Source organism: Dipodascopsis tothii (genome assembly GCF_038497935.1).
Source record: "Dipodascopsis tothii strain CBS 759.85 unplaced genomic scaffold V1510scaffold_3, whole genome shotgun sequence".
In the NCBI taxonomy this organism is placed as follows: Eukaryota; Fungi; Ascomycota; class Lipomycetes; order Lipomycetales; family Lipomycetaceae; genus Neoaidaea; species Neoaidaea tothii.
In genome coordinates this window covers 414,211-437,493 of record NW_027117987.1, presented here as the reverse complement: position 1 = coordinate 437,493, position 23,283 = coordinate 414,211, and the positions used below count along the sequence as shown (strand labels likewise).

Below are 23,283 nucleotides of genomic sequence, written 5' to 3'. Positions count from 1 at the left end.
ACGGCGGCCTCGCGCACCGCCACGCAGCCGCTGGGCAAGGGCTCGCGCGGACGAGCCGACGCCGCGCGCCGTGCGGCGTGTCATGTGACCTCACGTGACGTCACCTGACGCGGATCGCTGCTCTCGCCACCGTGGCGCAGCAGCTGCTATTTATGGCTGAACAACGGCAGAGATTGAAATACCGCCATCGACGCCGCCTCACTCTCTCCGCAGCCATCCATCGACATCGAGGCCGCAATGGGTCTATTCAGCAAGAAGGACCGGCGGCGGTCGCCGTCGCCCTCCGCCGTTGAGGGCAACCCATACGCCATGTACAACAACGGCCGCTCGGCCCCGCCGGAGGACCTGAGCAGCAACCCGGTGATGGAGCGGCGGCCAGCGCGCAACCCGTACGCGCTCAACACAAGCCCGTACAACTCGACGCCAAAGCCGTTCACGCCGCCGACCCGCAACAGTCCGAGCCCGGCCGCGGAGCCGTCGCCGGCGGCCAAGCAGCGGGCGGACAACCCCTACGTGTCTGCGCCGACAAACCCCTACGCCTCTGCGCCCAACTCCTATGCGCAGGACCGGGCGCCTGCGGCGAACCCCTACACCGCAGCGCCGGCCAACCCCTACGTCTCGGCACCGTCAAACCCGTACGCGACCGCGCGCGCGCCGGCCCAGCCGGCCGCCAGCATGCCGCCGTCTCGCGGTGGGCTGCGGCGCCAGCCATCGCAGGAGTCGGTGGCTTCGTCGGCCGACCCTAGCCGGTCGGAGCTCTTCAAGGGCCGGCGGCAGCCGGCGTACGTGCAGGCGCAGCAGCTGGCGAAGGAGGAGCCGGTCGACTACGACCCGTCGATCATGGAGACGGAGGAGGAGCGCAACGAGCGGCTGGGGTACCCGGCGTACGGCGCCGGCGGCGAAGACGATGACAGCTACGAGTCGCGCCAGCGCCAGCTGCAGCTCGACGAGGAGGAGGAGGCTGAGATCAGCGCGATCAAGGGCCAGATCCGGTACATCAAGAACGAGTCGCTGACGTCGGCCCGCAACGCCCGGCAGTACGCCGAGGAGGCCGAGATGTCGGGCATGCGCACGCTCGGCATGCTGGGCGAGCAGAGCGACATGATCGCCAACGCCGAGCAGAGCGTGTCCATCACCGAGAACCAGGTCAAGATCGCCGAGGACATGGCCAAGGAGCTCAAGACGCTCAACCGCTCGATGTTTGCCGTGCACGTGTCCAACCCGTTCAACTCCCGCCGCCGGTTGCAGGAGCGCGAGATGAAGATCCGCAACACGTTCCAGTCGCAGCAGGCCGCGCGCGAGGCGCAGCGAGCCGTGCAGTACGAGTCGCAGCAGCGCGTGGCCGGGGCCCTGGGCAACGTGCCCGGCGAGCGCCGCCGCCTGCTGACCGAGACCGAGCGCAAGTACCGCGAGCAGATGGAGAAGCAGAAGCAGTCGCTGTCGTCTGTGTCGTCGATGCAGTTCGAGCCGGACGAGGAGGACTTCCAGATCGAGGCCGACATCGACGGCACGCTCAACGACATCTCGGCGGCGACGACCCGGCTGCAGAGCATGGCCCTGGCCATCAACAAGGAGGTGCGGACCCACAATGACCGCGTGGGCCGGCTGAACGAGCGCACGCGCGACGTCGAGGTCGACGTCCACCTCAACACAACGCGTCTGGCGACCATCCGCTAGACGCCCGGAGTTTGCGGTTTGGGATCTGTATATTCTTTTGTCGTAATAGACCTTTGTCTGAATCGTTCGTGCTAGTGTACATGGTCGTAATTTTGGCGGGCGGGGCCAGAGGAGCGCCGCACGGCGTGCGGCTGGCGCGCCGCGCGTCCTGCGGCGCACACAGCCGCATGCTGTGCGGCTGATGAGCCGCACGCCGTGCGGCTCGCGCCTCGTCCGGCTCTCGCAGCAGCCCCCTACTCGACGCCCAGCCGACGGGCCTGTTGCGCCGCCAGCCGCTGCACCAGTGCGTGCCGCGCGCCCGCCGCGGGTGCGCCGGTCTCCAGGCTGTCGCCCGCCGTCGGCGTCGCTACCTCGCGCAGCCCCAAGCCGGTCGCATCGGTCGCAAACCCGGTCGTCGGCTCGGCGTCGGCCCGCGCCTCGGTCGTCATCGTCTCGTACATGTTGTTCAGGATCCGGTCGAGCTGGTCCATCGGAATCTTGCGCTCTCCGCCTAGCCCATCGGCCACGTCGCCCTCTGCCAGCGACAGCTCCGGCGGCGGCGACGACGCCGGCGACGTCCACAGCGACGCCGTGTGCTGGTAGCGCGGCGACGTCGTCGACGCCGTCGTAGCCTCGCTCGAGATTGGCGACCACGGCCGCGGCACCTGCGCAAACATCCGCGGCGAGCCCGTCAGCGTGCGCGTGTGTCTGTGGCCCGGCTGGTTGGCCGGCTGGCCCGACGACGGGATCCGCGACGGCTGCGCATACGGAAACGAGATCGGCCGCGGCCGCCGGCGCTGCTCTGTGTCGGGCGTGGCGCCGGCCGCAGCCGGCTGCGTCCGGGCCGGCGTAGACGTGGTCGCCTTGAGCGGCGACGCCAGCAGCGACGGCCGGCGCGTGTGCGTCGACAGGCTGGACGTCCGGCGCAGCGACGACGCACGGCCCAGCTGGTCCGGCGTCGCCGGCCGCCGCACGGGCTTGACCGTGCTCGCCGACGCCGTCGGAATTGACAGCAGCGAGCAGAAGCCGGCCTTGCTGGCCGCGACCTTGGCCAGCATCCCGCCCAGCTCGTTCGTCAGATCGTTGTACTGCGACAGCAGCGGCAGCGGGTCCGACACGGCCTTGAACCGGCGCGAGTCGTCCGCCAGCTTCGACAGGGTCTGCTCCACCTGGCGCAGATCAGCGGCCATGACCGCCAGATCCTGCACGTGGTCCGGCCACTTCTCCGGCAAATCGTCGCGCAGCGTGAAGTTGATCTCGTCCGACAGCTTGCGGGTCAGGTCCGCCAGGCTCTTGAGCTCGCTGACGACGCAGTCCCAGCGGGCTAGGTCCTCGGGCGTGCCCGCGGCATCGACCGCCAGCATGCAGCACAGCAGGCGGCGGCGCATCTGGTGGAACTCGCGGAACCGGCGGCGGATGTCGGCCAGCGTGTAGCCGTCGGCGCGCTCGGTCGGGATCGGCTCGATGTCGTAGATGTCGTAGTATTTGTTGAGGTCCTCGGCGTTGCAGAGCTGGGCGAGGGCGTCCAGCGTGCGCTCGTAGACCGGCACAAGCAGGCCCAGTGCGGACGCGACCTGCCGCCTCAGCTGGGCGATCCGCAGGCCGCCCGGCGCCGGCTGGAACTCGGGCGACGGCAGCAAGCCCAGGCCGCCGGGCTCGTCGCTGTCCGAGTCCGACGGCGGGCGCATTCCGCCGAGCCAGCCCTGGGCCAGGATCTCCGACTCCTGGACCGTGGCCACGCTGCGAGACACACAGACGTCGAACGACTGGCAGGCCGTGACAAACTGCGACGCGTAGAACAACGCCAGCGACCGCTTGGTGCGCAGCTTCTTGCGCCAGCCGTGGGCGTACAGAAAGAGCGACACAGACATGACCACGACCAGGCCGGCCAGCACGCGACCGCGCGCCGACGTTGCCGGCTGGCGGCCGCCAGATCGCAGGAACCACGACAGCAGTGCGGCCACAACGACCACAAAGCCGCCCGAGCCGATCCATCGCGCGTTCAGTGTGCGGCCGTCGTCGCCGGTTTTGCGGTCGTACAGCAGCACTGACACGGTCTCAGACAGCAGCTGCGACGTCACGAGCACGTAGCGGAACCGCTCCAGAAACTGCGCGTTCTCGCGCGGTGTGATCCGCTTCTCGAGGGGGGTCTGCGTCAGCGCTGTCGAGGCCGTACGTACCGAGAACAGCCGGTGGAATCGGTGCCGGCGAGCAGACTCGCTGGTCGTGCTTGTCTCGGAGTCGCGGCCGCTGCCGTCGCTCTCTGCGCCGCTGTCGCTGCCGCCGGTGGTGGCCGGGCCATCGCCGGCCCCGCCAGTTGCTCCGACCGCTGTGCTGTCAGCTTGGCCCCTGGCCTGCGCCTTTGTTGTCGGCGATCGACACGGCCGGCGCTGGGCCACGGCCGGAGGGGACTCACATTCAAAATACTCGGCGAGTGGGGTACCGACGTGTACTTTCTCGCTTTCCATGGCTACTCCAGCGCCCGTAGCGCAGTATAGAGGGGGGGGTGGTGCATTCGAGGCGCCTTTGCCGTCAAAGAGCTGCCTGTTCGTCTGGTCCCTGGCGACACTTGCGCGGAACACGTGCGGCGGGGGTGGCGGAGGTGTGCCACAAAGTGCGCGCGGCGGGACGGTAGGGGCTGCAGACGGCGCGCAGCTGGACGGCTGTGCGCGTCACGTGCTCGTACGAACGACTCGGGGCCATCCTAGCCGATCCAGGCCAAGCGGACATCTCCCGCGGTCATCTTCCAGATGTCTTTCTCCCGGCGAGCACGCGGCACCGCACCGCGTGGCGGCCAGCCCCGCCCGCCGCACGCGCCGCACGCGCCGCCGGGCGCCGCCGCAGCCAGCAGGCCCCGCGCGCGTCCGCGGCTGCGACGCACAGACCCGACCCCTGCGAAGGTGTGGCGCGGTTGCAGCTCTGCGGCATAGACGTGGCGGGGCGCGACGTCTGTGGTGCATGTTCCGTGCGCTAGCGCACTTGGCGCGACGCCGAGCTGCTCGATCACGGGATCCAGGCGCGGCCAGAAAAATTTGTCGGATCAGTCCACACACACCACACGACATGGGAGCCAAACGCGCGCCGCAGGGCCTGTCCAAGGCGTCTAAGCGGTCCAAAACCGAGAAGGTCGAGCCGGAGGAGGCCACGATCGAGCTGCCTGACGGGATCGACCCGGAGGACGAGGTCGGAGCTATGGCGGCCCTGCTGGACACGTACCGACAGAGCGACCGAGGTGAGTAGCGACGGGCGGAGAGGGCGCCGGGCGCGGCTGGGACTGTCGCGGAATACGCCGCGACGCAGCGGGCGCAGCGGGGACGGCTGGCTACGGCGGCGCGGGCGGCACGCCCGCCGGCGCACGCACTGCGGCTGGGCATGCGCCGCACGCACTGCGGCTGACACGCAGGCGCCGCACGCACTGCGGCTGATGTGCGCCGCACGCACTGCGGCTGACCCCGCTGTCCCGTGCCCCGGCCGCGCCGCACCCCGTGCGGCTGTGCTGACCCCAGACTCGCCAAAGGTCCTCCACGCCGTCGTGCACGAGGCCGACCGGATCCTGCGCAACAGCACCGCTCCCGAGGCTCTGCCCGCACAGTTCCACCAGACGTACTCGGCCGCGCTGCTGTACCTGTCGGCATTCGCCAAGAAGAAGAACGACAAGACCGAGGGTCCCGAGGATTTCATTGCGGCCGCCATCGAGCGGGCGTCGCTCGGACTCGAGCACCACACCGGCCACGTCGGCCTGCTGCTCGCCCGGGCCGAGGCCAACATCGCCGGCGTTGAGCGCAAGACGCGGTCGGCCAAGGCCAAAAGCATCGAGGCCGCGATCCCGTACTACCGGGCCGCGCGCGAAGACTACGAGGCAGCGGCATCGGCGGCCGGCGACGCGCGCGGGCCGCTCGTTGACGTCCTCCGGCGGTTCTCCAAGGTTCTCGAGACCACTGTCGACGCGCCGTACTTTCTGCAGAAGGTGCCGGAGAGCTACGACTGGCTTGAGGGCGCGTGGAAAGCCGAGCAGGCCAAGGACGCATCGCCGGCGCTGGCGCGGGCGCTGGGCGAGCTCTACCTGGCGCGCGCGCAGCCGTTTGTGGCGCAAGTGGAGGCCGAGTACGACGAAGAGGGCAGCGACGACGACGACGACGACGAGCCAGAGTCCGAGGCCGCGCAGGAGGCCCAGCGCTGGCTCACGCTCGCACTGGAGCAGCTCCAGCGCGCCGAGGCCGACGCGGCCGGCGAGTATCTTGCGGTTGTCGCCGAGGCCCAGATCTCGCTCGCCAACCTCAAGGACGAGGGCGACGAACAGACTGCGCTGTACGCGGCAGCGGTCGAGCGGCTCACGCGCGCGCAGGAACTTGGCGCCGGCGACTACTCCGAGATGATCAGCGAGCTCTCGTAGGCGTAGGAGCAAACGTGCATGTAATGTGACATTTAACAATGAGTCTAGCGGGGTCCGAAGCGGCGGCCGGTGGCCGTCTTGCGCTCCTTCTCGGCAACCTCGGGCTTGGCGCGGTTGAGCACCTTGAGGAACTCGGCGACGCGGTAGCGCATCCGCGAGTGCATGTAGGCCTTGGAGCACTTGATGTGGTAGTGGAAGTAGTCACGGAAGATCTGGATGTGGCTGATGCAGTTCTCGCGGCGGGCCGGCAGCAGGTGGCGGGGAAACAGCACTGGCGTCAGTCCGGCCGTGCGGCCACTTACCAAACGTCACATAGCCAACGTCCTCGGACGGCTTGAAGCCCGGCGCGCGGCGGATCTCGAGCGGGGCCTCCTTGTTCGAGTACAGCACCTGGGGCGCGTTCTGGATGGCACGCCGGCGCGCGTCCACAAACTCCTGCAGAAAGACCTTGCCGAAGACGCGGTCGGTCTCTTCGCGGAAGACGGTCGAGAAGATGACGGTGACACGGTCGTGGGCGGCACGGATGTAGATCGACTCCTCGTCGCGGTAGTGCACGGCCATGACCTCCGAGCCCGAGTCCTCGGGCACAGAGAGATCGAGGGCGTTTTTGGCGGCCTCGGCCGCCAGGGTGTCGAACTGGGCGAACGCGCGCTCAAAGGGCGCTGCCAGCGCGTTGCGCTTCAGCAACGCGATCTTGTCCACCAATTGCTCGCGCTCCTCTGCATTGTCAGTGGCGGCGGCCTCCACACTTACCGGCCGACTCGGGCAGCTTCTCGACGTCTACGACCATCGAGAAGTCGTAGCCGGGCTCGGGCGGCGAGATGGCGTACTCGCCGTACTCGCGCGCGAGCACCTCGTTGGCGCCGTAGCGGGCCAGGTCCGGGAAGCATTTGATGGCTAGCGAAATCTGGATCTTGGTCCGCGACTCGGGCGTCGAGATATGGAACGTCACATTGTCAAAGTCCGATATCACCTGGTCAATCGCGGTCGGCAGGCTGTCTCCGCTGAACCGGTCCGTCAGGATAGACTGGATGAGCAGGTTGTGGTACTGGAGAAGCAACATGGTGGGGATGGCGGATGGATGATGCTGCCTCTGTCGTGGCCTGGTGGACTGCTTGGGCTGAGGTTGCGAGCCGGCGATGTCGTATCCGCGGGTCCGCGGGTCCGGTCCCGGGTCCGGCTCCGCCCCTGGGTATAGGCGCGCGCCACAGTGCTGCGCACGGACTGGGTGTGTCCGCGAATGTCCCACCTGCCGGTCACGGGTCCGGACTGGGCTGTGACCCGCACGCACCAGCCCCGCACCGCAGCACCGACCCGACCCGGGCGCGCCGGGGCGGTGCGCGGACTGGTGCGGGCTAGTGCGGGACTGAGTCCGGCGAGTCCGGACGGAATGGCGGACCGGGCGGTCCGGTGCACAGCCACTGTGGCTCACTGCGCGGATGCGCCGGCTGCTGCGCCGTCGCGACTAGCGGGCTGCCACTGGGAGTAGATTGCTGCCCTGCTGTGTGCCCGTGCGGCCGCTGCTTGTCTGCGGACGAGCTGTCTGCCAGTATGGGCCCCTGCCGGTGCGCACCCTGCGCGTGTGCCTTTCTGCCGTCGTGCTCTTGTGCCGCCGTGCTTCTGTGCTGCCGCGTTTCTGAGTCAGTGCGCGTTGTCCGCTATGGCAAGGCCGTGCACGCCTGACAGAATCTGTGTAGGCCGCCACACTGAACGGGGCCACGGCTGAAGGCCCACCAGCCATGGCCCCCGGCTGATCCGTCGGCCCAGCATCGGTATCAGATCTACTGGCCGACCGCACGGGCCTACGCGGTACACAGTCTACGTGCGTTGCTCTGGCCGGTCAGCCCGTGCCCCAGCACTCAACAGTTCCTCGTAACTTGCGGGATGTGACTCGATGTCTCAGGTCTGAGACTCGCTGCTGTCGCACCGACCACGCGACAGTAACGAGACGCAGTCACCGCAGGTCTCAGGGTGACGCGCCGACGCATTGGATCGTGCATGCTGATCGTAGACTCTGTTCTGCAGGTCACAGTGCGTTACCGTCACGCCGGCGAAACCTAGAACCGTGACCCAGAAATAGAACCTGAGTTCTAGTAGGGATGTGACCCGTGAAACTCTCGTGAGCACGCTGTCCGGTGACGGCTGCCGTGATCCGATAGCCGACTGTGATCTGTGCCAGCCCCTGAGACACAACAACGAACAGGCCGCGGGTAAACCTTTAGCCTGCGGCTGTCGCGGCATGCCGCGGCGCCGCCGCACGCCGGGCGGCGCGTCCTTGTGCAACCGGCCGCAGCCACCCACTCGCCGGAGGTCGTCCGCCGGTCCGCGAGCCGAGCGTCACGTGACCCTCAGGGGCCGCCACCGCCCCAGCACCTCCCAACGCACCGCCACAGCCGCACGCCGTGCGGCTCGCACTAGTCTTTTTTTTCGCCCGCGAAAAAAATTCTTTACCACGAACGCCCACGACCACTCAACGCCCCTCAATGGTCAAGTCGTATCTGCGGTTCGAATCGGACGCCGCGTTCGGCGTGATCTCAGGCAACAGCAATGTTGTCTGGGTCCCTGGCACTGGCGCCGGATCTGCTGGCGTGGCCGTGACCGGCGCTCTCGAGAGCACGATCCTATGGGACATCAAGAAGGGCGACAAGCTCAGCAAGTGGAACGAGGCCGATATCAAGGCCGAGGTCAGCTGCGTGGCCGCGTTTGGCTCGGAGCTGTTTGCCGTCGGCTACTCGGACGGATCGGTGCGCGTGTGGGACGCCCAGACTGGCTCGGTCATGATCTCGTTCAACGGACACAAGGCGGCCATCAACGTGCTCCAGTTCGACGCCTACGGCACGCGGTTGGCGTCGGGCTCGCAGGACGCGGCCGTGATCGTGTGGGACCTCGTGCTCGAGGTCGGCCTGTACAAGCTGCGAGGCCACAAGGACCAGATCACGGGCCTGGCGTTTCTGGCGGCTGCGGACGAGCGCCAGCGCGACGTCTCGACCAACGAGTGGCTAGTCTCGGTCTCCAAGGACGGCTTTGTCAAGCTGTGGGATCTGGCCGCGCAGCACTGCATCGAGACCCATCTGGCGCACCGGGGCGAGTGCTGGGCGCTCGGAAAGCAGCCCGGGCCGGAGGGCACGGGCCGCCACCGGGTGGCCACCGCTGGCGCGTCCGACGAGATCAAGTTCTGGGACATCGACCTCGCCGGCGCCGACAACGAGCGCGTGGTCGAGGCCGGCTCGGTCGCGCGCCAGAGCAAGGACCGCGCGATCACGCTGACGTTCCACCCGCTGGCGCCGTTTCTGGCCGTCCACGGCTCGGAGCGCGCGATCGAGATCCTGCGGATCCGGTCCGACGACGAGGTCAAGAAGGCTGAGGCCCGGCGGCGGCGCCGGCGCGAGAAGCGCGAGAAGGAGAAGGGCGCCGAAGCCGAGGCCGTCGAGGAGTCCGAGGTCGCGCTGCGGTACGTGCCGTTCGCGGTCGTGCGCACGCCGGCCAAGGTGCGCTCGGTCGACTGGGCGCTGACGACGGCGGAGACGGCGCGCAAGGACGTCGTGCAGCTGCTCGTCGGCCTGACCAACAACTCGCTCGAGTACTACTCGGTCGCCCTGCCCGAGGCCTACAAGAGCTCGAACCCGCTGGCCGAGTACCAGAGCGTGTACCAGCTGGACCTGCTCGGCCACCGCACCGACCCGCGCGCGCTCGCGATCAGCTCGGACGACCTGATGATCGCGTCCGCGTCCAACGGCACGCTCAAGGTGTGGAACGAGCGGTCGACGAACTGCATCCGCACGTTTGAGTGCGGCTACGCGCTGTCGCTGGCGTTTCTGCCCGGCGACACGCTGCTCGTCGCCGGCACCAAGGCCGGCGCGATCGAGCTGTTTGACGTGGCCAGCTCGGCACTGCTCGAGACGATCGAGGCCCACGACGGCGCGCTGTGGTCGCTGCAGGTGACGCCGGACGGCAAGGGTCTGGTCACGGCCTCGGCCGACAAGACCGTCAAGTTCTGGACGTTCAAGGTCGTGCAGGAGGCCGTGCTGGGCACGGACCGCAGCGTGCCGCGCATGCGGCTCAAGCACACGCGCACGCTCGAGCTCTCGGACGACGTGCTCTCGGTGCGCGTCTCGCCGGACGGCAAGTACGTGGCCGCGTCGCTGCTCGACAACACGATCAAGGTCTTCTTCGCCGACACGCTCAAGTTCTTCCTCAACCTGTACGGCCACAAGCTGCCGGTGCTGGCCATGGACATCTCGCACGACTCGAAGCTGCTGATCTCGTCCTCGGCCGACAAGAACATCAAGATCTGGGGCCTGGACTTTGGCGACTGCCACCGCTCGATCTTCGCGCACGAGGACTCGATCATGGCCGTCGCTTTCGAGCCGGGCTCGCACAACTTCTTCTCGGGCGCCAAGGACCGGCTGGTCAAGTACTGGGACGGCGACAAGTTCGAGAACATCCAGAAGCTCGCCGGGCACCGGTCCGAGGTCTGGGCGGTCGCGGTCGCGCACTCGGGCCGGTACGTGGTCTCGGCCGGCCACGACAAGAGCATCCGGATCTGGACGCAGACCGAGGACGAGATCTTCCTCGAGGAGGAGCGCGAGAAGGAGATGGAGGAGCTGTTCGAGTCGACGCTGGTGCAGTCGTACGACCAGCCGGACGAGGCCGACGGCGACGCGGACGTGGCCGCGGTCAAGAAGCAGACCGTGGAGACGCTGATGGCCGGCGAGCGCGTGATCGAGGCGCTCGACCTGGGCGCGGCCGATCTGGACCTGCTGGCCGCGCACGCCGAGACGCGCAAGCGCAACCCCGCCGCGGCGCCGCCGGCGCGCGACGCGGTGTTTGTCGCGCTCGACAACGTCTCGGCCGAGCGGTACGTGCTGGACGTGCTCGAGCGCGTGCGCGCGAGCCAGCTGCAAGACGCGCTCCTGATCCTGCCCTTCGAGAAGGTGCTGACGCTGCTGCGGTTCATCGACATCTGGGCCGAGCGCGAGTGGAACTTTGTGCTTGTCGCGCGCGTGCTGTTCTTCGTTGTGCAGACGTACCACCGCCAGATCGTGGCCAACGACATCATGCGGCCGATGCTGGACTCGGTGCGCGGGCACCTGCGGACCGCGCTCGAGCGCCAGAAGGACCTTATGGGCTACAACATCGCGGCGCTGCGGTATCTGCGGCACGAGCACGAGCTGCTGCACACGACCGAGTTCGAGGACGGGCCGGACGAGACGAGCGTGCGCAAGCGCGCGTTTACCACCGTTGGCTGATGCACATGTACATTAATTCATCTATCTATGCGTCGACGAGGCCGTAGAAGAGCGTCCAGGCGAGGACGAAAGACGACAGACCGGTGACGGTGTCCTTGACCCAGATGTCCTTGGAGTTGCCAAAGTAGCGCTTGGCCTGGCCGCGGGCGAGGACCGTGTAGACGAGGAGCGAGACGAAGGCGGTCCAGAAGGCGTAGAAGAGGAAGCCGTAGTACGATTCGAGCCGGAGGATGCCTGCGGCGGCGCCGAACACGAGCGAGGACACGCTGCGGACGTAGTAGACGGCCTGGGGTCAGCATTGTCGAAGCGGGTGGCATATAGCCGCGGGTTGCAAGTAGCCGCGGGTTGCAAGTAGCCGCGGGTTGCAAGTAACGGTGGGTTGCAAGTAGCCGCAGGTGGCATGTGGCCGCAGTAGCATGTGGTCGCGACGTGTAGCCGCAGTAGCATGCGGCCGCAACAGCATGTAGCCGCAGATACCATGTAGCCGCAGATACCATGTAGCCGCAGATACCATGTAGCCGCAACATCATGCAGCCGCATATACCATTTAGCCGCAGCCAGCATGTAGCCGCAGCCAGCATGTAGCCGCAACATCATGTAGCCGCAGTCAGCATACGACCGCAATCGCATCAACCGCAGCAGCATGTAGCCGCAACATCATGCAGCCGCATGACGCGGCCATATAGCCGCCCGCAGCAGACGTATGAGCCGCACAGCGTGCGGCTCGATAGCCATCCGTCGCGCCCCGGCCGTCGCCGCCACCCGCTGCCCAGCCGGCCACATCTGCAGGCCGCCGGCCATCCAGCGCGCCGCCCCCGCCGCCATGGCTCCGGTCGCGGCCGCGCAATCGCGCAAATCGGCGGCCGCAGAATCTTCTCGCGGCATCGGCGTCGCGCCGCGCACATCCGCCAGTCCCTGGCATCGCACCGGCCGCCGCATCAAGTCGCACTCACCTTGACGTTGTACATCAGGCTCTCCGCCGAGAGCGGGCTGATGAGCTGCGCTCGCTCGTTGGCGTCCATGTCGTCGTGGTGAAGTGGTGGGAATTGGCCGCGCTACGCTTTGACTACGCACCCCAACGACAAGCGGCACCAGCGATAGTCGGCCGGTCCATGCCGAGTATCCTCAAAGATGTCACGCTCGTGGTGAGCCTGGCCGTGCTGGCCGTGGCGGCCACGTCCGCGTCGGTCGCGTACCGGCAGTCGTGGGTGCGGCGGCACCGCCCGGGCCAGGAAGCCACGCAGCGGTTCCTGGACGGGGTCTCGCTTCAGCGTAAGTACGGCGCGGGGCGCGCTGACGCCAGAACTGCCGCTGGACGCGCTGCGCCGGCTGGTGGTCAGCGACAACTTCGATCTGTCGTTCATGTAAGTGGCCGCCGGGCTAGCTGACGCAGTGCACAACGGGTGCTGCTGCGGCGGGCCGCCGTCGTCGACGTCTACGACGAGCTGCTCAAGCGGCTGGACGCGGATCCTAGCACAGACTCGCTCGGCCAGGTCGAGCTGGTCATGCGGCTGCTGATCTCGAATCTGCAGCCGTCCAACAGCCCGACGGGCTCGCAGCCGATCCCGGCGGTGCTCGTGGACGGCGCACGTCGAGTGCTGTTCCGGATCCTCATGCTCACGCTGCCGCGCGAGGACCGGCCGGTGCAGCTTGTGCAGATGCGCAACAGCGTGGTGGGCCTGCTGACTACGCTCAAGGAATGGGACCGCCGGCTGAGCCTGTACCCTGGCCTGAGCCGGTACCTGGAGTGCTACGCGGAGGTGCAGGACCAGTACGGCCTGGTGCCGGTACAGTACCTGGTCACGCGGCGGGACGTGCAGGGGCTGCCGATGCTGCCGCGGCTGATGGAGTAGCTGCGGGGCGCCGGCGGGGGGGCACGCAGGATTATGACCGCACCGGGTGCGCTGTAGATTATGCATTGCGCCGCACGGTGTGCGGCGCTGTAGGACAATGCGATGCTTGCTATCAGCCGCAGGGCGTGCGGCTCTCAGCCGCACGCGGTGCGGCGCGTATCCTGCTGCGCGCCGCGCGCCGCACGCCGGCACGTCCCCCGGTCCCTCCGGCGTCGGCCGCGGGCCGACGGCCGTCGGCCACGGTCAGCGCGGCGTCTGCCGGGCCCGGCGCAGCCCGTGGGCTGCATTCCGGCCGCGACCGATCGGGGTCGGCCGCCGCGGCGCCGCTAAATTTAAGCTGCGTGCAACCACTCCACTACACACGACGACACGACCGACGGACGATAGACGACCACGGCCGCAGAGTCTGCCACACACCGTCCGGAGTCGAGCGGAAGTTACATTAAGATACGACGGGCAGCCATGGTAGGTGATGCGCGATTTCGGGATGGCGTTCGCCGGCGACGGGCGTGGCCGCGTGGACCGCCGCGGCCGCAGAACAACGGATTCCGCCGGCCGGCGGGCAGCAGGCGACGGCGGGTGGGCACGGCCGGCTGCCGGCGTCCGGCCGGCAACTGCGGCCGGCTGCCGGGCCCCCGCGGGCGCGGCGGCGGCGGCGTCGGCCGCGATAAGCCGTCGGCGTGGTCGCGCGCCCGTCGCCGTCGACAGCGCAACCGCCGGGCGCCCGCAGCTGGCGGCCCACGCGCCTCGCGCACGCCCGGCCGCACGTCCCACGCGCGCGCCATCCCTCTCCGGCACCAGCTGACGTCTAGGCCGAAAACGCGCTGAGCTTCGCCCTCTCGGGCCACCCCGTCGCCCTCGGATTCTACCTCGGTTTCCGGGCCGCCGCGCTGCTGACCTACGTGTTTGGCATGCTCTTCACGCACAACTTGTAAGCAGGCTCCCGGGCGCGCTGACGGCAGCGTGCTCATCTTCATCATCGTGATCCTCCTGCTGGCCGCGGACTTCTGGAACACCAAGAACGTCACCGGCCGGCTGCTGGTCGGGCTGCGGTGGTGGAACGAGTCGTCGCCCAGCGGCGACTCGGTGTGGGTGTTTGAGTCCGCGGACCCGCAGCGCCAGATCAACGGCACGGACTCGCGCTTCTTCTGGACGGTGCTCTACTCGACGCCGGTGGCGTGGGGCCTGCTGGCGCTGCTGGCGATCCTCAAGTTCGAATTTATCTGGGTAAGTCTGCGGCGGGCGCAGGCAGGGCTAACGTACAGCTGTCGCTCGTCGGTAGGTGGCCGCGCGCGTGGGCGCTACTAACCCGCAGTGATTGCGCTGATCCTGTCGTCGACGAACGCGATGGCGTTCACGCGGTGCGACAAGTTCGGCAAGGCGTCGGGCATCGCCAACAGCGTCTTTGCGCGCTCGTCCCGCGGCATTCTCCAGCGGTTCGGCGGCTCGATGATCTCGCGCCTGTACGGCGGCTAGTTCCGATAGCTGCAATAAACATATTCCCCCCGCGTCGCCGTGGGCGGCGGCCCGGCCGTCAGCCCACAAACACGCCGCGCTGGAGCGCGAGCACGCCGTCGACGAGCGCGCGCACGTTGTGGACGAGGCCGGTGCTCTTGAGCACGGCCTTGAAGCGCAGGGCGCGCAGCATGCGGTCGACCCGCTGCACGAGCGTCTTGTCCGCGCGGTCGAGCGTCGGCCGTCTACAGAGCGTGTACTCGCTCCAGAGCGCGCCGTGCTCGTGCTGCTGCCGCTCGCGCTCGACCTCGGCGACGTAGTCGTGCGCCCGCGCCCGCGCCCGCGCCGCGACCGCGCCGACGTCGTCCTCGGGGCCGAACGGAAGCACCTTGAGGAGCTCGTCCGCCATGCTGAGCTCCTGCAGCATGCTACACTCGGCGACCTCGTGCGAGAGGCAGTAGTCGCAGGAGCCCTTGCTGTGCTCCTTTGTGTACACAAACGCGCCGGCCCCGGCGAGCTCGTCGAGGTGCTCGGGCTCGAAGTCGAGCCCGCCGAGGGCCTCCATCTGGAGCCGGTGCAGCTCCTCCTCGGTGGGCGTGGCGGCGGCTGCGTGCGTGCTGGACTCTCCGGTTTCCATGGCTAAGTATATATGGCGCCCGGGTCCGCTGCCGCGCGCTTTTATACGGCCGATTTGGATCCGGCCGGCGGCCGGCGCGGGGCGCCGCGTGCGCCGCGTGACCGCGCGAACGCCAGGCACGGTGACGCGACGTGACCAGGCACGGCGGGCGTACTAGGCGCAGTGACGCCAGGGGCGTGTGATGGCCGGGGCCGCCGCGCCGCACGCGGTGCGGCTGGCCCGGTGCGGCTGGTGCGCCGCGCGGCGTGCGGCTCGGCCGCGGCGCGTGCGGCGCGCGACGCGTGCGGCTCGTGCGGCTCGTGCGGCTCGCGCGGCTCGCGCGGCTCCCGCCACCGCCGTGCCACCCCGCCGGGTCCGCACGGGCCGGCCGGCGTCTAATCGTACGCCGACGCCCAATAGCCGCGCCGGCCTCACAGGGCCCGTCGGCCGTATAAGAGCCCGCGCCGGCCGCCGAAGCCCGCACGCTGCCAGACAAGATGGACATGACCAGCGCGCTCCTCGACGGCCTGCTCGGGACGACGGTCGACCCGGGCGCGCCGTTGGTGGACGATCTGGTCGCGTCGTCGATGGCCATGGCGTTTGCTCCGATCCCCGATCTCGGCGATCTAAACGACCTGGCCGCGCTCGCCAACGCGCCGGTCCTGCCCGAGCTGCTGGACCTGGCCGCGTTCGCGCCGCTGGCCGACTTCGGGGGCGAGCCTGCGCCGCCAGCAGCGGTCGCCGCGGCCGGCGATGACGCCTCAGTCGCCGAAACGGCCGCCGATTCGGCCCTCGAGCCGGCCGCGGCCGCCCCCGCGGCCCCCGCAGCGCCCGCGGGCCCGCCGCCGGCCCCCGCCGTCCAGCCGGCGGCCAGCCACCGCCCGGCGCGTCGTGCCCGGCCGTCTGCGCGTGCCAGCCGACGGGCGCGGCCGGCCAAGACCAAGCCGACGAGCACCACCAAGACCGCGCACAGCCAGCGCGACCGCGTCGCCAAGCCCGCCAAGCCCGCCAAAGCCGCCGCCCGGCCCGCCGGCCCCCGGCGCCCCCTCGCCAGTCTCCCGGCCAACGTTCTTTCCGCCAGCGCCTATCCGGCCGAGCCATTCCTTACGCCTACCGGCCACGCGCCGTCCTCAGACCACATGCCCGCGCCCGCAGCGTGCCCCGAGTGCCAGCTCGCCGCGGCCGCGCTCGCCAACTACCGGCGCAGCCTGGCCGCGTACCACCACGGCCTGGCCACGGTGTCGTGGCTGCAATCCCAAGACTTTCTTTTTTGAACGGCCCCGCCACACGACGGCCGCAGGCGGCCATGTATTAATAAACTATTCGAGCAGCGCGAGCGCGGCCTTGAGCTCCTTGACGGCCGTGGCCACGTCCTCGTAGTTGAGCGCCGAGACCGCAAACCGGGCGTGCTTCTGCGCGAGCGCAAACCGCTGCCCGTCGTCGACGATCTTCTGGACGTCCGACACCGACCGCGGCGGGCCGGCGGACGCCGGCGGCGACACGGCACGCAGCGGCTGCGACATGACCGACGCCGGCGGCGAGTACGCCGCCGGCGGCGAGTACGCCGGCGCCGACGGCGCCAACGCCGTCGGCGCCACCAGCGGCTCGTCCGGCGGCGCCGACGGCGCCAGCGGCTCGTCCAGCGACGTCGCGGCCACGTCCGCGGCCACGTCCTCAACCGACTCCTCCGGCGGCGGCGGAGCGTCGTAGTCGTTGGGGTCGCCGCCCTGCGCCAGCGTCTTGAGGATCCGCGTCGAGTGGAACTTGGAGTACACGATCGCGTCCGCCAGCGCCTTGTCCGGCTCGCCAAAGAGCCGGCACAGCTCGAGGAACGACGCCGCCGCGTAGAACTTCTGGGCCGTCGTCCGCGTCACCGTCTTGGCCGCCAGGTCCTTGTCGGCCGACTGGAAGATCTTGTACGCAAACTTCTCGACGTACGCGTGCCCCACGACCTCGTCCGCGATCGTGTCCAGGTCCTTGAGCTTGTCCTTGTCCTGCTGTCAGCCGTGCCGCGCGCGCACGCACCTGCTCGACCGAGTCGAGGAGCTCCGTCAGAAACGCGGCCGCGGCCGGGTCCGTCTCGTGGGCCCGGCTGGCCAGCGCCTTTTGGATCGCGTAGAATCGGCCTGGGTCAGCACCGCCTCCGCGGCCACGTACAGTAGTAGGCAATCACCGGGTCTGCCTTGTCCATCTCCCGGGCCCGGGAGAGGAACCCTTCGATGGGCTTGAGCGCGGCCGGGACGGGCTGGCTCATTGTGAATTCGATGCGCTGCACGCGCGCTGCGCTGCCGGGGTGCGGGCCAAGCTGGACGGCCGAGGGCCAGGACCGATCGTCTGCGACGAGAGATGGGCTGCCGGTCTGTGTCGACCGCGCGGGCTGGTCGTCTGGATGTCGGGAGTGTGGAGGATAAGCGATTGGATTGGCGATTGCGACGCATCACCTTATAGACACGGTAAGTGGACGAAACGGCCGGCCTGCGCCGCACCGAGCAGCGGATCGGCTGGCGGCGCCCGCTGGCGACGGCAGCAGCCGGCGCGGCCGCCTGGGCGGGTCCGCGGCCGCGGTCGCCGGCGCGGCCGCCGGCGGGACGCGTTTTGGCCACGTACGGCCCGGCCGCGGAGCCACCATAACGGCCCGATCGTCGGCCACACACGCGGCTCTGGCCCAGCAGCCGGGCCACGGGCTCGTGCCGGTCGCCGGCAGGCCCTGGCGGCCGGCGGGCGCCAGCCGGCCGCGTCTGCGCGCGCGCGGACCGAATCCAGTCCGGCCGGCCCGGCCGAATCTGTCTCCAAGCACACACTGACAGCGCAGATGCGGGTCGCGTGGGCCATCCTCCTCGCAGTCGTCTGCCAGACCGCCGCCGCCGCGTTCTACGGCAAGAACTCGGGCGTGCTCAACCTGACGCCCAAGAACTTCGATGCCGAAGTGTATGGAACGAACCACACGACCCTGGTCGAGTTCTACGCCGACTGGTGTAAGTACAGCGCCGGCGCCGCTGACAGCAGGCGGCCACTGCAAGAACCTGCGGCCGCACTACGCCAAGGCCGCGCAGAGCGTGGGCTCGCTGGCCAAGGTGGCGGCCGTGCGATGCGACGAAGCCGGCAACGAGGCTCTGTGCTCGCGGTTCCGCGTCAAGGGCTACCCGACGCTCAAAGTCTTTCGCGCACAAAAGTCCGCGCCCGGCAAGCCGATCGTGGAGGACTACACGGGCGCGCGGACGGCCAAGGCGATGGCAGACGGCGTGCTGGGTCGGATCGCGAACCACGTCCGGCGGCTGGGCGCGCGCGACGTGGCCGCGTTCGTGGCCGGCCCGGCGCCCAAGGCCGTGCTGTTCCAGGACAAGTCGACGACGCCGGCGATGTGGAAGTCGCTGGCGATCGACTTCCTGGGCGCGATCGACTTTGGCGTCGTGCGCAAGACCGAGCAGGCGGCCGTGGACGAGTACGGCGTGACCGAGTTCCCGACGGTGCTCGTCTTCCGGAACGGCGCCGCCGAAAAGTACACGGGCGCGCTCAAGAAGGACGCGCTGTACGGGCACCTGGCGACGGTGGCCCCGCCGACGGAGGGGCCGCTGGCGCCGGCCCGGCCCAAGGGCAAGGCCGGCAAGGGCAAGGCCAAGAAGGGCAGCAAGGGCGACGAGCTCTAGATGTATTTCTACCCAAACGCCTGCATCATACAGTAGCTCACCTGCAGATGGTCGTCGATCTTGAAGCACTCGTGGAGCGCGCCGACCTCGGTGTCGAGCGACGGCGCGAACGTCGAGTTGATGTAGACAAACAGCGGCTCGTTGGCGCCGCACTTGAGCTGCTTGCGCAGGAAGTTGACGACGACCTCGAACCGCTGCGAGGCCGTGATGCGGGCGACGCGCTGCTTGAGCTCGGGCGCCGAGCCGATCGCGCGGAACTTGATGCCGACTGCGTCAGCGCGCACGCGGAGGACTTACCTTTGTCGGTCCGCGGCCGCGTGTACGTTTCGAGCGCGGCGGTGGCGTCGCCGGGGAGGGCTGTGAGCATGACGGACGCGGCCATCGTGACGGGCTCGTCGCGGGGCGCGGCCTCGGGGATCGCCGTGGGGGGCTCGGCGGCGACGGCGTCGACCGCGGGGCTGCCGGCGCGCGAGAGGCCGGGGCTGCGGACGCCGGCGAAGGAGGACGTGCGGCGCATCGTGAGCGACGCCGTGGACCGCGTCATGTCCTCGACGTCGCGCGCGGGGCCGGGCGCGGCGCTGTGGACGCTGCCGTAGACGCTGCCGCCGTTGCTGCCGCCACTGCCGCCGCCGCTGCCGGCGGCGCTGCTGTGCGTGCTGCCGTCCATGACTGACTGCTGTGGCGGGCGGCGTGGACGTGGTGCGGGCGGAGGTGACAGCCCCTGAAAGTGGTGTGCGCCGCACCATGTGCGGCGGGATCGTGCGCCGCACGGCGTGCGGCTGGGACCCCGCAGGACGCGCCCGCAGGCGGCGGGGCCGGCGGTCGCACCACACGTCCAGCGGCGACTCTGCCGAGGGCCTTTGCTGGAGAACCCGCTCTGCGGATGCTGCGTGCGACGAAGCCGCAGAGCGTGCGGCTCAGACAGACGCCGCACGACGTGCGGCTGCTACTTGCGGCCCGCAGCGTGCGGCTCGTGGCCGTAGCTTCGCGGGCGCCGGCTGCAGCGGCCGCTCTTGACGCTGCCAGGGGCTCACCTGTCAACGACCGCAGCCGGACGCAGGGTCCCCGCGACGGAGTAGCCGCCGGAGCGGGTCGACGAGCCTCCAGCGCCCATCGCGTCCAAAGCTACTCTTGCGGGGCGCTGCTACGGGCGCCGCACGGCGTGCGGGGAGTCGTCTAAATATTCCGTCCCATTCCAAAATACAATGCAAATGCAACTTCAGTCGGCCGCCGGCGCCCGGCTAGAGCTTGTCCATGATCTGGCCAAAGCTGCGCAGCAGGCCGACCATAGTCACAAAGCTGGCCATGCCGACCGGCACGACCGCGTAGACCGCGATCTGGACTAGATCGACGCGGCGCTTCCGCGATTCCATCGCGATGTTGCTCGTCACGAAGTTCTGGATGGCATAGGCCGCGGTCATGAGCTGGCGTTAGCAGGTCCCACACACACACGTACACAGGAGATAAAGATCCACGTCGGCAGCAAATTCATCGGGTCACGCGCGCACACGTCCAGCAGCATCTTGGTGAAGACGGCCATGATGGCGTTGATGCTGAGCAGCCGTAAGATCGTCGCTGTCAGCGAGTAGTTGACGATCCAGCGGAGCATGAGCCCGTCGACGAGGAAGAACGAAAGATATCCGGCCACCGTGGCCCATACGGCGCCGAGCCAGAACTCCACCGAGCGGCTGGTGCCGTACTTGACGTGATTGAGCGTAAGTGCCTTGATGATGCACTCGCAGACCCCATAGATAGCCGGCAGGAGCGACAGTAGCCGGCAGATCAGCAGCGCAAAGTGCAGGTCCGGGCCCAGAAACGGCTCGAGCTTGGACAGGTCGAGCACCGGCAGCCGCCGGGCGGATGTGTTGCGCAGCTGCGGCACCGCCGGCGGCGCATCCGTCGGCTCGTGCACGGACGACTGTCGCGAGAGCGTCGTCGGTTGGTCCGCGACCGGCGCGGGCGCAGGCGGCGCAGGCACGGGCGGCACCAGCGGCGCCAGCGGCATCAGCGGTGCCATGCCGGCCGGTCGCCGCTCCTCATACGGCGGCGCGTCGTCCAGGCCGGGCACCGGCCGCCGCACCTCGCCCGACCGCCGCGCCTCAATCGACCGCCGGCTCTCGCCCGACCGCCGGCCCTCCACCTCGTCGCGGCTCTTGCGCCGCCGGCGCACAGCCCGGCGCTCCTCCTCGCGCCGGGCGTCTTCGTAGTTCGGGCCGAGCCCGGCTGCGGCCGTGCGGTCCGCGCCGGGCCCGCCCGGGGAGATCGCTCGCCGCCGGTGAAAAATTATGTCGCGCCGCCGCTCGGCGCGCCCTTCGCGCCGTGCGCCCACCGGAAGCTCCTGTACGGTCGCCAGGATCTCACGACGTGTCTGTGTTTCGAGCGGACCGATTGCGCGCAGTCCGTGTCCTGTGTGGTGCGAACAGAGGTCCGGTGAGGGTCCAGTGGAGGTTTTGGAGAAAAGTGATGATCGCTCAGATAACACGACACAGCGTGGCGCGAACCTCGGCGGCTGCGCCCACAGCTACGCGAGACCCACGCCGCCAGCGCTGCGGCTACGGCCGGGGGCGGGGATCGCGCCGCCGCCAGAACCCTGGCTACCCTAGCTGTGCGATCCTGTGCAGCGGCCGCGGCCGCGTCTGCAGCCACCGTTGCGCACGGGATCCGTTGTCGTCTCGTGCGCCATGCACGTAACCCCAGGGCGCGTAAGCGACAGTGCACGCTCTGGACGGCTGGGTCGGCGTCGGTGGCGCAGCTGACGACACCGCGCGTTGCACACGGCTCTACATTCCGCATGCGTGCGGCCGGCCCGTGCTGCTGGGTTCTACCAAGCGGCGTGCGACGCCGTGTTTCAGCCCCCTGAGCCAGTTCCACGGGTCGTGTACCTATGAGCCGGGCATTCGCGGACGGCGCCGGCACCTCCGGGCCACCCGAGCCGCCGGCACGCACGGCACGGCCACGCAGGCCACACGACGCACCATGCGGCGCGATGCGCCGTGGCCGCCGGCACGCGCCCGCGGGTGGGGCGTGGCAGCGAGCGGCAGCTGTCGCTGCAGCTGTCGTCGCAACTGTCGTCGCAACTGTCGCCCGCGCCGCGGCATGCTGGCCGCGTGCGGCCGCTGCAGTGGCTGGCGTTTACGCGCTCGGACTGCGGTCTGCGGGGTCCAAGCGGTCGGACGCTGAGGCTTGTCTAGCGCATCCACGACAGCGGCACGCGCCGCGCACCACTGCACAATTGGCCGCGCCGAGCCCACAACCGCCGCAAGCTGGATCGGTTTGAGGCTATCAAGCAGCCCGTGGCCTGCAGCCCGCACGGCCATGCAGCTGTCGCGGGCGGGGTTGGGTACGGGACGCAAATCGCGCACATGTATTCTCTAGGCAGCCACTTCCTCGACCTCGAACTCCTCCGGGTGAGCCTGGTGCCACGCCTCGGGGCGCTCGCGGATGAACTTCTGCATGAGCTCGTAGCACTTGGCGTCGTCCAGGTTAATCAGCTCGATGCCCTTGGACACCAGCAGTTCCTCGCCGCCGGTGACAGTGCGGTTCTCGCCCATGACCACTCGGTTGATGCCGTACAGGATACACGCGCCCGAGCACATAAAGCACGACGCCAAGGTCGAGTACATGGTCGCGCCCTTGTACAGGGCCGCGTCCACGTTGCCAGCGTCCTGCAGCGCGGACGTCTCGGCGTGCAGAATCGGGTTGTTCTGCCGTCAGCGCGGCTCGGAGAGACCTCACCATACCTTCTGCAGCCGCTCGTTATGACCGCGGCCCAGGACCACGCCGTCGGCCGAGACAAGGGCGGCACCTGCGGTTAGCTACCTGGCCGAGCACGGCCGCGAAACTCACCGATCGGGATTCCACCCTCATTGTAGCCTGACGTTAGCGAGTGTCGGCGGCTGCCACATACCCTTGAGAGCCTCCTCGTAGGCAATTGCCATCCACTTTGCGTCGTCCATCATTGTGTCTATCTGGATCGTGGGTCGTCGGATCGTATGCTGGCGGGCCCGGCCGTTTTATGGCGGCCGATAAGATAGCATTAGTGGGGCGGTCCCCGCCGCGCCAACGGCGATGACTCGCTGTCGGAGGCGCGGCAGCGCAGAGCGACCGCGAGTCGCCTGCGATGTCGGCGCGGCCGGCAACTGTAGAGCCCGAGAGCCTGTACTGGGATCTACGATCGCGGCGGGCAAGGATTGCTGAGGCTTGCCGGGGCTTGGCTGCTGGGGCCGATAAGGTAGCTGAGACGAACAGGCCACGCTGCGACTGAACGCGGGACGGCAGCGGCCGGGCCCCCGGGGCAGGCTGGCAGCGAGCCGATCGGAGACGAGCGGGTCGCTGTGGCGGACGCGGACGGGAGACCGGAGCGGTCTCTCGAGCCGCACAGTGTGCGGCTCATAAGCCGCATGGTGTGCGGCTC

At 69.0% G+C, this 23,283-nt stretch overlaps 14 protein-coding genes across 14 annotated transcripts; 6 read left to right on the top strand and 8 right to left on the bottom strand.

Annotated features, from left to right (window-relative positions):
- Positions 1 to 192: 192 nt before the first annotated feature.
- On the top strand, positions 193 to 1,739 carry V1510DRAFT_411002 (uncharacterized protein). Its single transcript, XM_066932822.1, has one exon. It carries the CDS (start codon positions 238 to 240, stop codon positions 1,675 to 1,677), a length of 1,440 nt encoding a protein of 479 aa, XP_066791265.1. The 5' UTR covers positions 193 to 237; the 3' UTR covers positions 1,678 to 1,739.
- Positions 1,740 to 1,862: 123 nt separating this feature from the next.
- Positions 1,863 to 4,461, bottom strand: V1510DRAFT_411001 (Mysoin-binding motif of peroxisomes-domain-containing protein). The gene is made up of 3 exons (XM_066932821.1): positions 4,073 to 4,461; positions 3,837 to 3,985; positions 1,863 to 3,806 (listed from the first exon to the last, which is right to left on the bottom strand). The coding sequence occupies exons 1-3, from the start codon at positions 4,122 to 4,124 to the stop codon at positions 1,911 to 1,913; spliced, it is 2,097 nt and encodes a 698-aa protein (XP_066791264.1). The 5' UTR covers positions 4,125 to 4,461; the 3' UTR covers positions 1,863 to 1,910.
- Positions 4,462 to 4,719: 258 nt separating this feature from the next.
- Positions 4,720 to 6,049, top strand: V1510DRAFT_360000 (negative regulator of Ofd1/Enhancer of translation termination 1; the record flags this gene model as incomplete). The annotated part of the gene is made up of 2 exons (XM_066930997.1): positions 4,720 to 4,888; positions 5,163 to 6,049. The coding sequence occupies 2 exons, from the start codon at positions 4,720 to 4,722 to the stop codon at positions 6,047 to 6,049; spliced, it is 1,056 nt and encodes a 351-aa protein (XP_066791263.1).
- A 4-nt stretch (positions 6,050 to 6,053) lies between these two features.
- Positions 6,054 to 7,210, bottom strand: V1510DRAFT_389391 (Arp2/3 complex, 34 kd subunit p34-Arc-domain-containing protein). The gene is made up of 3 exons (XM_066931729.1): positions 6,803 to 7,210; positions 6,352 to 6,768; positions 6,054 to 6,320 (listed from the first exon to the last, which is right to left on the bottom strand). The coding sequence occupies exons 1-3, from the start codon at positions 7,110 to 7,112 to the stop codon at positions 6,094 to 6,096; spliced, it is 954 nt and encodes a 317-aa protein (XP_066791262.1). The 5' UTR covers positions 7,113 to 7,210; the 3' UTR covers positions 6,054 to 6,093.
- Positions 7,211 to 8,507: 1,297 nt separating this feature from the next.
- V1510DRAFT_410993 (WD40-repeat-containing domain protein) lies at positions 8,508 to 11,347 on the top strand. The gene has a single exon (XM_066932820.1). It carries the CDS (start codon positions 8,533 to 8,535, stop codon positions 11,296 to 11,298), a length of 2,766 nt encoding a protein of 921 aa, XP_066791261.1. The 5' UTR covers positions 8,508 to 8,532; the 3' UTR covers positions 11,299 to 11,347.
- Positions 11,180 to 12,345, bottom strand: V1510DRAFT_410991 (Rab5-interacting protein-domain-containing protein). The gene is made up of 2 exons (XM_066932819.1): positions 12,252 to 12,345; positions 11,180 to 11,584 (listed from the first exon to the last, which is right to left on the bottom strand). The coding sequence occupies exons 1-2, from the start codon at positions 12,318 to 12,320 to the stop codon at positions 11,324 to 11,326; spliced, it is 330 nt and encodes a 109-aa protein (XP_066791260.1). The 5' UTR covers positions 12,321 to 12,345; the 3' UTR covers positions 11,180 to 11,323.
- V1510DRAFT_410990 (uncharacterized protein) lies at positions 12,124 to 13,332 on the bottom strand. Its single transcript, XM_066932818.1, has 3 exons — positions 12,692 to 13,332; positions 12,602 to 12,662; positions 12,124 to 12,570 (listed from the first exon to the last, which is right to left on the bottom strand). The coding sequence occupies exons 1-3, from the start codon at positions 13,215 to 13,217 to the stop codon at positions 12,354 to 12,356; spliced, it is 804 nt and encodes a 267-aa protein (XP_066791259.1). The 5' UTR covers positions 13,218 to 13,332; the 3' UTR covers positions 12,124 to 12,353.
- Positions 13,333 to 13,421: 89 nt separating this feature from the next.
- On the top strand, positions 13,422 to 14,734 carry V1510DRAFT_410988 (uncharacterized protein). The gene is made up of 5 exons (XM_066932817.1): positions 13,422 to 13,616; positions 13,964 to 14,082; positions 14,114 to 14,378; positions 14,417 to 14,429; positions 14,467 to 14,734. Exons 1-5 carry the CDS (start codon positions 13,614 to 13,616, stop codon positions 14,625 to 14,627), a joined length of 561 nt encoding a protein of 186 aa, XP_066791258.1. The 5' UTR covers positions 13,422 to 13,613; the 3' UTR covers positions 14,628 to 14,734.
- Positions 14,735 to 15,719: 985 nt separating this feature from the next.
- On the top strand, positions 15,720 to 16,496 carry V1510DRAFT_401094 (uncharacterized protein; the record flags this gene model as incomplete). The annotated part of the gene is made up of 1 exon (XM_066932004.1): positions 15,720 to 16,496. The coding sequence occupies one exon, from the start codon at positions 15,720 to 15,722 to the stop codon at positions 16,494 to 16,496; it is 777 nt and encodes a 258-aa protein (XP_066791257.1).
- Positions 16,190 to 17,716, bottom strand: V1510DRAFT_428251 (Vta1 like-domain-containing protein). The gene is made up of 3 exons (XM_066935258.1): positions 17,380 to 17,716; positions 17,248 to 17,348; positions 16,190 to 17,216 (listed from the first exon to the last, which is right to left on the bottom strand). Exons 1-3 carry the CDS (start codon positions 17,474 to 17,476, stop codon positions 16,542 to 16,544), a joined length of 873 nt encoding a protein of 290 aa, XP_066791256.1. The 5' UTR covers positions 17,477 to 17,716; the 3' UTR covers positions 16,190 to 16,541.
- On the top strand, positions 17,687 to 18,934 carry V1510DRAFT_410983 (thioredoxin-like protein). Its single transcript, XM_066932816.1, has 2 exons — positions 17,687 to 18,197; positions 18,229 to 18,934. The coding sequence occupies exons 1-2, from the start codon at positions 18,035 to 18,037 to the stop codon at positions 18,867 to 18,869; spliced, it is 804 nt and encodes a 267-aa protein (XP_066791255.1). The 5' UTR covers positions 17,687 to 18,034; the 3' UTR covers positions 18,870 to 18,934.
- Positions 18,878 to 19,386, bottom strand: V1510DRAFT_359820 (ubiquitin-like autophagy protein Apg12-domain-containing protein; the record flags this gene model as incomplete). The annotated part of the gene is made up of 2 exons (XM_066930985.1): positions 18,878 to 19,137; positions 19,167 to 19,386. 2 exons carry the CDS (start codon positions 19,384 to 19,386, stop codon positions 18,878 to 18,880), a joined length of 480 nt encoding a protein of 159 aa, XP_066791254.1.
- Positions 19,387 to 20,110: 724 nt separating this feature from the next.
- Positions 20,111 to 20,874, bottom strand: V1510DRAFT_359925 (N-glycosylation protein-domain-containing protein; the record flags this gene model as incomplete). Its single annotated transcript, XM_066930992.1, has 2 exons — positions 20,111 to 20,293; positions 20,326 to 20,874. The coding sequence occupies 2 exons, from the start codon at positions 20,872 to 20,874 to the stop codon at positions 20,111 to 20,113; spliced, it is 732 nt and encodes a 243-aa protein (XP_066791253.1).
- Positions 20,875 to 22,131: 1,257 nt separating this feature from the next.
- On the bottom strand, positions 22,132 to 23,165 carry V1510DRAFT_410977 (cytidine deaminase-like protein). The gene is made up of 4 exons (XM_066932815.1): positions 22,777 to 23,165; positions 22,716 to 22,742; positions 22,610 to 22,674; positions 22,132 to 22,573 (listed from the first exon to the last, which is right to left on the bottom strand). Exons 1-4 carry the CDS (start codon positions 22,826 to 22,828, stop codon positions 22,241 to 22,243), a joined length of 477 nt encoding a protein of 158 aa, XP_066791252.1. The 5' UTR covers positions 22,829 to 23,165; the 3' UTR covers positions 22,132 to 22,240.
- Positions 23,166 to 23,283: the final 118 nt, after the last annotated feature.

What these genes read in the sequence shown, in the direction of transcription:
- V1510DRAFT_411002 (XM_066932822.1), top strand. Translation starts at nt 238, where the DNA reads ATGGGTCTATTCAGCAAGAAGGACCGGCGGCGGTCGCCGTCGCCCTCC.
- V1510DRAFT_411001 (XM_066932821.1), bottom strand. Translation starts at nt 4,124, where the DNA reads ATGGAAAGCGAGAAAGTACACGTCGGTACCCCACTCGCCGAGTATTTT. An exon ending in ACTCGCCGAGTATTTTGAAT is followed by an intron (nt 3,986 to 4,072) that starts GTGAGTCCCCTC and finishes CTGACAGCACAG; the next exon opens with CGGTCGGAGCAACTGGCGGG. An exon ending in GATTCCACCGGCTGTTCTCG is followed by an intron (nt 3,807 to 3,836) that starts GTACGTACGGCC and finishes GCGCTGACGCAG; the next exon opens with ACCCCCCTCGAGAAGCGGAT.
- V1510DRAFT_389391 (XM_066931729.1), bottom strand. Translation starts at nt 7,112, where the DNA reads ATGTTGCTTCTCCAGTACCACAACCTGCTCATCCAGTCTATCCTGACG. An exon ending in GAAGCTGCCCGAGTCGGCCG is followed by an intron (nt 6,769 to 6,802) that starts GTAAGTGTGGAG and finishes CTGACAATGCAG; the next exon opens with AGGAGCGCGAGCAATTGGTG. An exon ending in CGTTGGCTATGTGACGTTTG is followed by an intron (nt 6,321 to 6,351) that starts GTAAGTGGCCGC and finishes GACTGACGCCAG; the next exon opens with TGCTGTTTCCCCGCCACCTG.
- V1510DRAFT_410993 (XM_066932820.1), top strand. Translation starts at nt 8,533, where the DNA reads ATGGTCAAGTCGTATCTGCGGTTCGAATCGGACGCCGCGTTCGGCGTG.
- V1510DRAFT_410991 (XM_066932819.1), bottom strand. Translation starts at nt 12,320, where the DNA reads ATGGACGCCAACGAGCGAGCGCAGCTCATCAGCCCGCTCTCGGCGGAG. An exon ending in GCCTGATGTACAACGTCAAG is followed by an intron (nt 11,585 to 12,251) that starts GTGAGTGCGACT and finishes TGCTGACCCCAG; the next exon opens with GCCGTCTACTACGTCCGCAG.
- V1510DRAFT_410990 (XM_066932818.1), bottom strand. Translation starts at nt 13,217, where the DNA reads ATGCATAATCTACAGCGCACCCGGTGCGGTCATAATCCTGCGTGCCCC. An exon ending in GCAGCAGCACCCGTTGTGCA is followed by an intron (nt 12,663 to 12,691) that starts CTGCGTCAGCTA and finishes GCGGCCACTTAC; the next exon opens with ATGAACGACAGATCGAAGTT. An exon ending in CAGCGCGTCCAGCGGCAGTT is followed by an intron (nt 12,571 to 12,601) that starts CTGGCGTCAGCG and finishes CGCCGTACTTAC; the next exon opens with GCTGAAGCGAGACCCCGTCC.
- V1510DRAFT_410988 (XM_066932817.1), top strand. An exon ending in ATGCTCTTCACGCACAACTT is followed by an intron (nt 14,083 to 14,113) that starts GTAAGCAGGCTC and finishes CGCTGACGGCAG; the next exon opens with CGTGCTCATCTTCATCATCG.
- V1510DRAFT_428251 (XM_066935258.1), bottom strand. Translation starts at nt 17,476, where the DNA reads ATGAGCCAGCCCGTCCCGGCCGCGCTCAAGCCCATCGAAGGGTTCCTC. An exon ending in CCCGGTGATTGCCTACTACT is followed by an intron (nt 17,349 to 17,379) that starts GTACGTGGCCGC and finishes GTGCTGACCCAG; the next exon opens with GCCGATTCTACGCGATCCAA. An exon ending in TCCTCGACTCGGTCGAGCAG is followed by an intron (nt 17,217 to 17,247) that starts GTGCGTGCGCGC and finishes GGCTGACAGCAG; the next exon opens with GACAAGGACAAGCTCAAGGA.
- V1510DRAFT_410983 (XM_066932816.1), top strand. Translation starts at nt 18,035, where the DNA reads ATGCGGGTCGCGTGGGCCATCCTCCTCGCAGTCGTCTGCCAGACCGCC. An exon ending in CGAGTTCTACGCCGACTGGT is followed by an intron (nt 18,198 to 18,228) that starts GTAAGTACAGCG and finishes CGCTGACAGCAG; the next exon opens with GCGGCCACTGCAAGAACCTG.
- V1510DRAFT_410977 (XM_066932815.1), bottom strand. Translation starts at nt 22,828, where the DNA reads ATGATGGACGACGCAAAGTGGATGGCAATTGCCTACGAGGAGGCTCTC. An exon ending in CTACGAGGAGGCTCTCAAGG is followed by an intron (nt 22,743 to 22,776) that starts GTATGTGGCAGC and finishes CGCTAACGTCAG; the next exon opens with GCTACAATGAGGGTGGAATC. An exon ending in ATAACGAGCGGCTGCAGAAG is followed by an intron (nt 22,574 to 22,609) that starts GTATGGTGAGGT and finishes CGCTGACGGCAG; the next exon opens with AACAACCCGATTCTGCACGC.